At 42.7% G+C, this 12,347-nt stretch overlaps 1 protein-coding gene across 6 annotated transcripts in view; it reads left to right on the top strand.

Annotated features, from left to right (window-relative positions):
- Tmem245 (transmembrane protein 245) overlaps positions 1–12,347 on the top strand; it is a 76,952-nt gene that overhangs the window by 28,110 nt on the left and 36,495 nt on the right. For 5 of the 6 annotated variants that reach the window (XM_039111408.2, XM_216388.10, XM_006238188.4 and 2 more), the window contains 3 exon segments: positions 2,727–2,831; positions 7,046–7,128; positions 8,601–8,691. In XM_039111408.2, the coding sequence (XP_038967336.1) occupies positions 2,727–2,831; positions 7,046–7,128; positions 8,601–8,691 (279 nt within the window). 6 annotated transcript variants of the gene reach the window in all.

The raw sequence follows: 12,347 nt of genomic DNA, 5'->3' as shown, positions 1-12,347 counted from the left end.
AAGAAAGAAATAAATTCATTAAGTTTTATAGCTCTACCTCAGTGAACTAAAAATAAGTTGGGAAACCTAATTTATGAGCCTTATGTATGCTGAAAAGCAGAGTGTGTGTTCTAGAGCAGTGCATAAGGAATTATAGTTCCTTAAAAGCTTGATATGCAAAGCCAGTTGGCTTAGTAGAAGTTTTAGAGTAGAGCTTAGTGTAATTAAGTTTTAAAAGTACATCATCTTTTCATATTTAAAATATGTACCACAGCATTTTAAAGCAGTTTCTTTTAAGAACAAAACCTTAAAGGTTATTAATTGGTCATGGCCTGGAAAGACTGGAGAACTTCCTAGAGACCATGTGTGTTCCACGGCCCAGCAGCATGGTGGTAGTTTGTTGCCTTTGCCCAGTGTGAGCATGGGCAGAGGAAGATCAGCTTCCTTGGAAAGAAATTGCCCCACACTCCAGTGAGACCCAGCTGTCCAGGACCCTCTGTCCATGTCTCTCTTGCTCTTTTTCACTCACACACTCAGCAGTTGCTGCTTTTCCTTCATTCACCTCTACTGGCCTGTTGTTTAAGTGTCTGAGTGTTTTGCCTGCATTACATATGTCTGTGTGTGTATGTATGTATGTATGTATGCATGGTGTATAAATGTGCACTATGTACATGCCTGATGCTGCCAGAAGAGAGCATTGGATTCCCTGAACTGCTTCATAGACAGTGGAGCTATCGTGTGGGTGCTGGGACTGAGCTGGGCCCTCTGCAAGAGCGCCCCCTTCATATTCAGCAGGTCGGGAAGGACAAGAGTCTCTGGAGCCTTCAGCCTTGTTTCTGACTAAGCTGGAGTCAGGAAGACTCTGCTCTAAGCTGTGAAGTCTGAGTTTGAAACTGTGGTGGGGCTATGCGTGGAATGCCAAGGTTTAAATAAACCACCTGGCAGGAGGTTAGGGCTCCATGCTTTCTCAGATTATTTTCATTTAAAACCATGCTATTAAGGATGCTGTTTTCTGTACTTTTACAAGCTGTTGTTCCTGGAAACAAATCTGGTTGTGACTCTGAAATAAACTTAAGTGTTTATTACACAGCCCATATTCCTGGCTTGTAGAGCTTTAGAGAGGAGTGAGGTAGCCTTTCCCCAGGGACCTGCCTGCCCCAGGAGCCCCCTGATGTGCAAACCTCTCCGTTCATTGATTTTAGAACTTCTCTTCACAGTAACACACCTGACCTTCCATACCTTAGAAACCTGTTGTTTGTTTCTTTGTTTTTTTAAATTCTCTGCATTGTCTCTGATGCTTTGATAGCATGCATTGATGCTTAACATTTCTGTTTGAAGCTCTTGAATGTCAACATCATAGATTAACTTTTTGTGTCTGAGCTCACTGGTGCTAAGTGAAGGCCAGTGTGCTTCATGGGAGACTCGAAGAGTTTAACCTTTGAACAAATAAATAATAAAAGTTGCACTTTTTAAAAAAAATTGTCGCTTTTAGTAATTTGACTAACTGTATAGTGAGCATAATTCAATTTAAATTAGGAATAACTTAAGCAGTATCATAGCTCATGCTTGGGTTGAAGGGCACAGTGGCACATTAGCATTGATCTCATTAAGTCTAACTTTGAATTTTAAATGGTGGCTTTGCATGGCAGGAAGTGTAGAAATTATCATTGTTACATATTCTAAAGCCAAAATGTGCTTAAGATGCAGGATTATTGGAGTTGTAAAAAAGTGAGATCTTCCAGTAAAGACAGAATGTCAGTCAAACAACATTTTAAGGAAAGCTTAAACTTAATTATTAGTTAAGGAATAGGGGTTATGCTGCGGGTTAGATACTTCATTGAGTTAGAATCATGTCACAAAGCCTGTGTTTCCATTAGAATAGAAGCTTCTAGTGGAATAGCAGGACTTCAACATGTATTTTACTGTGAAATATCTTAATCTAAAAGCCCTGGAACTGCAGTAATCGTTTAGCAGGTAAGGGCACCTTTGGCCAGGTGGCTTGAGCTCAGTCTGGGAGAGCCACGGCGCAGGGAGAGAACCTGTCCTCCGTGCCCTCTGACCCCAGACCAGCAGCTGTGTGTACCCCCAAGTAAATAAACACATACACTTAGCTTTTTGAAAATTTAAAGCCTTAAACATACGTTCACTTTAAAAAACAAAAACAAATACAAAAAACTACTCACTTGCCTACTATCCACCTCAGTAGGTCTGGTGCCTTGAATCTACTGTTACCCCTGCCTTAGTATTACATACATCAGCACTCAGTCTTTATGACCCACTGGAATGTAGATGCTGTCTGTTGTTGCTCCTGCTCTCTGTGTCATCTAGGAGATGTTTTACAAGGAGCATGCTCTCTCTCAAGCCATCTATGTTGACTGATAAGAAGACAGCCTCATGAACAAGCTCAACTGAGGGAGTGTCCTAGTTCTGGGAATGTATTTACCAGGCCGCATGAGTTAGAGATTGAAGTGTGAATGTAGCATAGCGGGAATTCAGGGGTACATGTGGACTGATTGCATTCTGGTTGACTCTCCTTACATAGCCATGACAGTAGTGAACTCCACACATAACAGCAGCAATTAATACTTAACTTTCTAAAGTTGCTTCTAGCTTTACTGCATTAGTCGGTATGTTGTTGCTTGTTTTGCAAGGCTGAGTATACTGTATTTGTGATATTTGAGTACACACATGTGTTTATTAAGTGATACTTTGAAAATAAGTAATCCTCCTCTTTTATTTCCATGCAGATGATCATCTGGTTGGAGAAGATGTTAGATAAAATTATTAGCATTTTCATCATATTCTTGCTAGTAATAGGAACCCTTCTTTTAGCCCTTCTCCTGACTGCAAAGGTAAAGTACATTAACCAGTATTCTTTTATAACAAAGTCCTTGTTGCTGGATTGCGTATGCAGAAGAGGCTAGCAGAAGCAAATGGAAAATATCATTTGGCTTGTCAGAAGTACCTCTGCCTACTTAAGTATTTCCATTTTGTACATTAGTAATTTTTCTGTGAGTCTGCCTAGAATGCTTTCTTTTTAAATCTTATTTGTATACATTTTATTTGGTTATTGGGTCTTAAGAAGAAAGTGCAGTTTTTTTTATAAAAGGATCCTGAAAATAATCCCTGCTCCCAGCCATAGAATAAGAGGCTTCTGAACTAGTGTGGTAACTCCTGATCCAGCTAGTACAGTGCCCTTCTTTCTCTTCTCCTGGGGTTCTCTTGATGTCTTCTGGTGGCGCTGCAGACACTGGCCTCAGACCCCTGGGTTCAGGTGGCTGTCCGCCCCAGTCTTCTGCACCTCCATGAAGAGGCGCACATTGCACTGACGTTAGCTCCTTCCCTGCTGCCTCACTGGTCTCCTGTGGGTGTTTAAGTCTGGTGCAGTCCAGGTACCTGCTTTTGTCCTTGCTGCTGTGCTGTGTGTCTGTTTTGAAATGCTGTCCTCTGGGCATGGTGTGGCCATTTCTCTCTCTGCATCAGGACCCAAAGGGGACTCTCAGAAAGCTGTGACCACTAACCTTCCCTCCCGAAGGGAAGGAGGTCGCACTCGGTACGTGTGGCAGCTCACATAGGGTCTTTATTTCTTCCTTTTCAGATTCAGCTGTAGTTTCTTATTTTGATGTCCTCAAGAAGCACCGCTGTATTGTACCTTTGCTCTGATGCCTTTGCTGAGTGTATCTACATTTTCAGTGCATTCTTATCCTTATTTATCTGTTTGACTCCACTTCAGATTTTGGTGTTCTGTTTCAGAGTATGGTGAAGCTTACATGAAATAATGGCCATCAAAACTTCTCTAACAAACAGTCTTGCAGTGTTGTAGTAACTGTCACCAGTAGATGACGAGGGTAACAGTTGCTAAGGCATTGCATTGTGCTTATCATGAGCTGTCACCACTCAGAAGTTCTGTTCTTCAGTCAGGCAGTTACAGTGTATTTACTTTCTCCCCTGCAGCAGACTCCATTAGCACTTCTGTCTTTCTGTCTGTCTCATTGCTGATCCTGTCTGTTCTTCAGGTAGTAATTACATGTAGTCACTTCATGCAACTGCACAGACATGACCTCTCTGTCTTTTTACCATGTTTACTTGAGGTGGCTGTTTACACAGGACTTCTCTGCAATTTTGTCTATTGGCCCTCTTCCTTCTTTGTCCCTTTGTCCATCTGTTCCTTTGCATAGGCCTCTGCCCGTTTCCTCGGTTGTGCTCTTCTGTCAGGCTCCTTACTTGCTCCACGCTGCAGTGCATTCGTTCTGCTTCCCTCAGCTTTATCTGTGGGGATTGAACCATTTCTTGTCTAGGATTTACGTGGACTGAACTTTTGAGGGAGCCCTATTTGGTCTCTGGCTTTTCTTTTTTCCAGTAAAGGTGCCATTTTCTGGAATACAAGACAGTGTCCACTTGAGTGACTAATAGGTTCCTCAAATGTAACATCAGAAACTGTTCTTCCCACATTCCTCTGTTCAGTAAGTGACAGCTCTACTCTCCTGGCTCAGTGAAGAGCTTCACCCCCAGTCTGGAATACACCTTTGTCATACATTTACTTCCTCAGAAAATCCTTTGGTTTGACCTCGTTAGGATATCCTAGGGGCAACATCAGACTGAGGTTGTCGAGTAATTTCCTCTCCACAGAAAACTATCAAGTTCTTACCAATGCCACTTAAAGCCATTGGAAAATGATCAGTTAGAGTCATGTTAGCTTTGAGTTATTCTGCAACAAAACTCTGCAGCTTCTTCTGAAGGAATTGTTTGCATGTTTGGTGCAGTCTCTTTTGTCTGCTTTCTCTGTGTGGCCTGTGTTCTTGGTGTGTGCTGTGGAATGCCATCCTTCAGGCGCAGTGTGGCCATTTCTGTTCTGTACTAGACTAATGAGGCAGCTCCTCAGATGCGCTCAGAGCTCTCTGCCTGCAAATATAGGAGTTCATGACTGAGACAGGGATGCGACCTTTCATGTCGGTGCTGTAGCTGCCTTTATAGTCGTCCATGCTCTTTTAGGGAACCCTCACCCACATGTTAAACTTGCTGGTTCACTAAGCTGAACTTGAGCAGACTCATTTGTCTGTTGTCAGTGTGGAATGTTTAAGTGTCTGTTCACATCTTTTCAGAAAAAGTCAACAGTGTCGTGGTTGTAAAGTAATGGCAAAGTCTAGTTGGAGGTGACCAGAGCCTCAGAGATGCAAGCCAGTCTTCTTCTAGTAGCATGCAGTTGGCATGCCAAGAGCTGAGAAGGGAAAGACGAGAGAAGTAGAGTCTCACAATAGCCAAAGATTTCAACAGCCCCCAGAATGAACACAGACACCCATACCGCAGCACGCTCCAGGGAAGCTGCTGAAAGCCAGAGATAAAGAGGACCTCTTGGTGGAGGTAACTGCAGCACCATGGGAACAAAACAGTTAGGACAAGTTTTCTTACTGAGCAGTCATGAAAAGACGAAGGGGTGAAGTTAAAGACGAAGAACAAGAAGCCTGACAACAGGAATTTTATGTTTAATGAATCTCTTCTTGAAAAATAAAGATTAAGGAGCTGGAAGTATGGCAGTGTTGTTTAAGACACTGGCTTCAGTTTCCACTTGATTCTCTTCCCCTTCAAAAAGTAAAGGCAAGATAAAACTATTCCAGATAAGTCACAGCAGACAGAACTAATTGATGGCAGATGTGTTCTCTAGGGAAGTTAAAATAAGGTAGTGGGCCCCACCAGCCACCCAGCCAGAGTACATAGCCAGAGCTTATCTTTAAAACAACTAGACAGGCAAATGGCTTCCACTTGAGACCAAGCTGCAGATTCCTTGGTTCCATAGGAGAGAATGGGCTAATACTTGGGCATATGGAAATGTTAGATTTTTTCCCCCGTTATTTTAGTTTTTTTGTTTTTATTTTATGTATATGACTATTTTGTGTGCATGTGTATGCACAGTCTTCCTCAGAGGTCAGAGTGGGTGTTGGATCCCCTGGAACCAGCGTTATAGATAGGTATGAGTCTCCACATGAGTGCTGGGAGCTGAACTGGGTCTTCTGCAAGAGCTGCATATGTTCTTAACCAGTGAGCCATCTCTCAGCGCCTCCTTTTAGTTTCTCTTTAGATTCTGTAACTATTTAAAGAAAACATGTTGTACATTGTGATAGAAAGATGAACTACTCATGTATGTTATGTGTAATGTATACCACAGTACAAAGAAAGGGCTGGGAAATGAAGCTGTATTGATGAGCAGTTACTTCGTGTAAGTCAGTATTAGCTTGAAGTAAATTGTGGTTGATATGTTAAATAGCACCTCGAAGCTTCTAAGAAGTGTAAACTTTAGGAAAACTAAAGTGGTAAAAAACCCATTTTCTTGACTTGGTTTACCCGTCTGTATCTCATTTGTATGCTCATTTGTTAGTTACTGGGCAAGTGCCTTAGTCACTGTCTATTGATGTGAAGACACGATGGTCACAGCGACTCTTCCAAAGGAGAGCACTTAGTTGGGGGCTTGATTCCAGTTTCAGAGGCTTAGTCCATTGTCTTTATGGTGTGGAGCATAGCTTGTCATGCAGCTGGCATAGTACTGGAGCGCAGAGCTATATCCTGATCCATGACAGCAGAGAAGAGCCTGAGCCCGCCGCCGGGGACGCACTTCTCTAGCAAGGCCACACTTTCTGATCCTTTCCAAATAGTGCCACTCCCTGATGACTGAGCAGTCAAATCTGTGAACCTCTGGGGAATTTGAATTCCTATTCAAACCACCAAGCCAGGCCAGCCAGTGGCAGCTTCTCTGTGCAGAACACACAGCCATGCTCTGGCTCGTTTGTCTGCGCATCTGTGGACTCGCTGTGTTTGTGCACAGGGCTGGTGCTGCATATGAAGCTGCAACACGGACATAATCTGTACTTAGGTCTACACTGGGAACTAGTTGTCTAGGAGTTGTGTTTGGATTTTTTTTTTTTTAAGGCAGATTGTTGAACTTCTTGAAAACAGTGTATACTGTTTAGCAACTTGTAAATACCTACTTCTAAATTATGTAATTATTTGATCCTATAAAAATAATAGAAAAAGACATTTTGAATGACATTTTTTTTTTCTCTTCATATTATAGGTACATCAAGAGAGTGTACACATGATTGAAGTCACAAGTAGTCTGATTAATGAAACTCTAGCAAATCACCCAGAGTGGGCCAAGTAAGAATACTGTTTTGGAAAAGGATACACATGGGTGACCTAGTTCCGCATCTGTTTGTATGGACCAGTACTCATTGGTGCAGCTCCAGTAGAAGAGAAGAGTACGGTTTGCCAGAGCCTTGATAAACTGAAGGCTGTGGTGAGGAAGTACTTAGGATACTGCTGTGAAGGCCAGGCTGACCTAACCCAGCCAGCTCCCAAATACTCAAGAGCGGGTATTTTAGTTACCAAGTGGTCACTGAGCAGTGTGACTGTTTTAATCTCTAAGATAGTCTGCCTATCCCCAGCCAACATCCCAGAGATACTTGCACTTTATGGCTTTCTCTGCTCAAGCTGTTTTCTCATGGTATCTCCTGGTTTCTCTACCCATGGCTAATCCCCCACCCCATGCCCCGTTTCTATCTCAGTCTTCCCGCACTCCCCCCCCCCCCCCCCCCCGTGAGGAAATCCAGCCCTATTCTTTCCCCAGGTCAGTTATTGGCTGATCAGATAGCTTTATTGACCAATCAGGGAATAATTGGGGAGCAATGTTTACACAAAATAGAGGAGAGTCTCAGAATAAGAATTGCAACCAGGTTGGGGATTTAGCTCAGTGGTGGAGCGCTTGCCTAGGAAGCGCAAGGCCCTGGGTTCGGTCCCCAGCTCCGAAAAAAAAAAAAAGAATTGCAACCAGATATGGGTGCACACAAATCGGCATTTGAAAACTACAAGGATAATCTTTACCCAGGGCATACTAACATTATTCCATAGGTATCTAACACTGATGGACAGCCTGGGGAGTATACAAAGTACTGCTGGGTTTTGGAAAGCATCGAGTATATATATGAAAAGGCTTCTTGACTGAAGTATAGGGGAGGCCTCTTACTGTAGAACAAGTGAAACTCGAAGACTACAGTTCTTAATATGGCCAGACTTTTGTGAAGAGACTCTACATAAAGAGATGGGTGGGTAATAGATTGAAAATAATAAGATCACCCTTTTAATTTCTGGATATTTTGGTTCTGCGTTACCTTAGGTCTGTGGGTCTCTTAGGGTACACATTTCTCTTTTAGTAGGTCTGGAACTGGGCTCAAGCATTTTCATCTCTAACAGGCTTCCAGGAAGGTTAGTGCTGGTTGTCCATAACCCATACTTTGAGAATCTTGTTGGATATTGGGTATTTCAGTGTTCCAGAATCATGTCCTCTCTGCTGACTAGGCAGGTGAACTAGGAAATGTGTGACCAGAGGAACCAGACGGAATAGAATGAAAAAGAGGCTGGGAGGTAGGTTGGCAGCATAGGTCTTGATCTTAGCAGGCTATAAAGCAAAGCCATGAGTCAGGGTCAGGATCTTTAGGCCTGGGCATCATATGTTCTCTGTGGTAGTGATCAATCAATAATTTATTATTGGTAGCTTTAATTCAAAGCATTGTTAGAAGAATATATTAAAAATGGACTCTTTGCTTTTTCTTTTTTTTTTTTTTTTCTTTCAGTTGGCTTCCTGAGGCTCAGGTGGTCCAAAGAGCTCTTAATTCCGCAGCAAATAATGTATATCAGTATGGACGGGAATGGATAACTCACAAGGTAAGAAATGAGCCTTTTTGTGCCTTTCTCTGCAGGAGAACTTTTCACAGGAGCAACTTCTTCCTTTGATAAAAGATATGCAGAGACTCCATTTTTGAGATACATTTACATCCTACAAATAGGCAAGTGCCGTAAGTGGAACAGACTTTCAGGATAGCACTGAGCAGTCTAGAGAAATTGACTGCTCACTTTCTTTCAAGATAGATCTCATTTATTTGTGCATTAGGATAGGATGATCACGGAACTTAAGTGGTCAATAGGCTTTGTGGAGGAAAAGGGAGTTGTGCAAACACATTGCATCCTGTATCTGCTGCTCACTGTGCTTGGTTCCAGGTTGATTTAACAGCCCAGGCTTCCCTTCCTGTAGTAGTGTGAGGACTTCTCACAGTACAGTTTTATCCCTTCCAGGTGGCCATGTGGTGAATTTGCCTCACACTGGTGACTTGACTTTAAATCCTTGTTTTGCTCTGACGTAGCTTTCTCTCTGTGTATCCGGCTGGAACTAGAGAAAGTGCCTTTGGGTGGTACTTGAGATAAACATAGGAAGAATGGCAGATCAAGGAAGAGTGTATTTTTAAAAAGTTATTTGTGGGGTGAAGATACAGAGGCACGAGTGTGCTCGCGCTTGAGATGAACTTGACTAAAGGGGTGGAGCCTTGTGAAGGGAGAGTGGTAGAGGGAAGACAGTTGTTGGACTTAGAATAACTTTCTCAGTTTGGACTTGGGGTGCATCCCTCTCCTAATACTGCCAAGAGAATATAGTTAATTTTCAGCCCTGGTATGATTAAGTGATTAGGGTCATACAAGTGTTGACAAGATTGAAGACTCTGAAATATGTACCCCAAAATTGCATAAGCAATTAATTTCTTGTGTAAAACTCGGAGCAGGATGTTATAGAGGTAGCTGGAGAGGGATAAGCACTTGTGCTCATGTGAGGACCAGAGTCAGGTTCCCAACCCCTGCATACTGGCTTGCAGCCGTCTGTAACTCTGGCTTCAGAAGACTTAACACCTTCTGTCCTCTGCAAGGACCAAACACTCATAAAATAAAACAGTAAAATTGCAGAGCATTGGTGGCCTTTACTCCCAACACTTGGGAGGCAGTTAACATACAAGTGGATCTGAGTTTGAGACCAGCCTGGTCTACAGAGCTAGTTCCAGGATAGCCAGGGCTATACAGAGAAACCCTGTCACAAAAAACAACACAAAAAAGTAACACCCCGAATTATGAGAAAGCAATCATTAAGAGTTGAGAGGAGGCTTGTCAGTGTCATTATTATGTCTGTCCAAGACAGTATGATTAATTGGCACATGATGACGATAATTGGAAAAAATTGATCAAGCAAGAGAGAAATGTGTATACAGATCTTTGAACTGTCATAGGAATAAGAGTCAGCTTCTGCAGAGCTTCTTGTAGCTTTTTATAAATGTGTTATTTTGATAAAATCATAGCATTTTATTCTGATTCATTTATTTGGGAGAAATTTTTATTTTGACATTCTTGGCTTTTAGGTAAGATTAAAGGAATTTTGGTAAATAAATCTTAAATTAACAAATAAATTTCAGACTACTTACAGGAAAGAAATAACTGTAACCTCTTGTTCAAGAGTTTAAAAAGTGAAAACATTGGTATCAAAAGTTAAATACTTTTGGTTCTGACCTAGAAGACCGAAGGATAGTATATATTATCCCTCGCATATTCATCAGCTGGTAGGAAGATACCGTCTGAGGTGGTAAATTTGCTTCTAGTGTGAAGTGTGTGAGTGGCATGTGATTGCTTCACTATGTGTGTGCTTGTGTGAAGGGGATAGAGGATAGAGATGGGGAGGGAGAGGTGTAGAGGTCACAGGACAGCTTGTGAGTTTGCCTTGAAGGTGGTAAGTTTGAAGAAATACTGATAAATGTCACAATATGTTAAAAAAAATAGTCATTGGCTGGTGGGGTGGCTCAGTAGTGAAGCACTTGCTGTCCAAGTCTGATGGCCTGGGTTGAGTCCCAGAAGCCCCATGATGGAAGAAGAGAACCAACTCTAAAAGTTGCCTTCATTCCCATGTGTGCGTGGCACTCCTCAGCATGCACAATAGTGATAGAGGATCTGTCGTAGAACACGTCCATATGATTCCTTTTATATGAGATACCCCGAATGGCAAGTCTCTAAACAGAATAGAGCGGTGAGTTCCAGAGACAGGTGCTCTGAGGAGTGAAAGTGATCACTAATGGGTGATGAAAACTGTAATGGCTAAATAACTATAACCATGCATACTGCTGTTGACTTGTCTGCTAAAATGAGCAGCTTGTAAGGTACGAGTTATACCTTAATGTAGTAGTTAAAAATACACTGATACCACATATGTGACTTCAGTGAGCTTTGAACCTTAACTAGCTTGCGCTCGTGAAGAAGTGGTTTACAAGAGCTAATGTGTACAAAGGGTTGAAGCCAGGAAAAACTGCTGTGCCCACAAAGAATGTTTATTTTTTAAAATTATGTATGTGTGTGTCTGTCTGCATGTATGCCTGCACACCAGAGGAGGCATCAGATCCCATTACAGATGGTTGTGAGCCACCATGTGGTTGCTGGGAATTGAATTCAGGACCTCTGGAAGAACAAGCAGTGCTCTTAACCGCTGAGTCTTTTCAAGGATGGTGCTTTAGTTAAATGTTCAAAGCATTCTCTACAGCAGCGGCGTTTCTACCAAGACACCAAGGAGAAAGTGAAGGTCTTGGAAAGTAGCCTGTCCTGGGCAGATTCCTCCGGGGCTCTACGTGGTAGTGAGATCGTGTGGTTGAAGGGCAGCGAGAGGCAGTGTGAGGACAGGAAGGCTGTGGCAGGGCAGATGGCTCGGTGAGGCAGGGGTCAAACAGTCCTCAGGCCTCCAGGGTCTGCGGAGCGGTGCTGAGCACAGGAGGCTCCGTCCAGTCGTCTTGCGTCTTGCAGTGTGTATTGTAACAAAGCAGGAGGGTGTTCTGGGTAGTGCTTCATTGCATTCTTGGCCACTCTGGGTAATGTCTCTAGCGACTGACTGACCACTTTAGGCCTTTTCTGGTTAGGGGGATCTTAGATGTTGACGTGGAGAATTAGTGATAGGAGGCCTGTGACATCTGACAGCCATGTGCTAAGAGACAGAAGTAACCAAGGGAGTGTGGGTGTTTGTGCTCAGCACCTCTGTGAGGTGTTCCTCGTGTGTATCGGTCACAGAGGCTATACCTGAAAGAACATCAGAGAAACTTCCATTTTGTGAGACAGTCTTATTGTACAGAGTAGCCTGGCCTGAACTCATAATCCTCCTGCCTCAGCCTCCCTAATGCTAGGCTTGCTGGGATAGACTTCCATTCCCTATTTAAACAGTGTTAGTACTGACTCTGCACACTTAGCAGGGACCGTAAACTTCATAGACACTTTAAAACTCCTCTCTTCCCATACTGACACAGTGCCTTTGAGGTACTGGTCTGAGCTGGTTCATGAACTCCATTGAGTTATACCTGTAGCCTACAAAGCCATTTTTTTCTTCATTCTTGGGTGGTTACAAAGATCACATAATGTAGGTAAAAGCCATTTAAAATTGTAAAATGCTTTCCAGAGATAGGTGGCTTTTATATTTACTATGAATAATTTGTGTCTGGCTTATGAGTAGACCACTTTAATTAGAGGGTAGATAT

The sequence above is a fragment of the Rattus norvegicus genome, chromosome 5 (genome assembly GCF_036323735.1).
Source record: "Rattus norvegicus strain BN/NHsdMcwi chromosome 5, GRCr8, whole genome shotgun sequence".
Classification (NCBI taxonomy): domain Eukaryota; kingdom Metazoa; phylum Chordata; class Mammalia; order Rodentia; family Muridae; genus Rattus; species Rattus norvegicus.
This window is presented reverse-complemented; position numbering and strand designations above follow the sequence as displayed.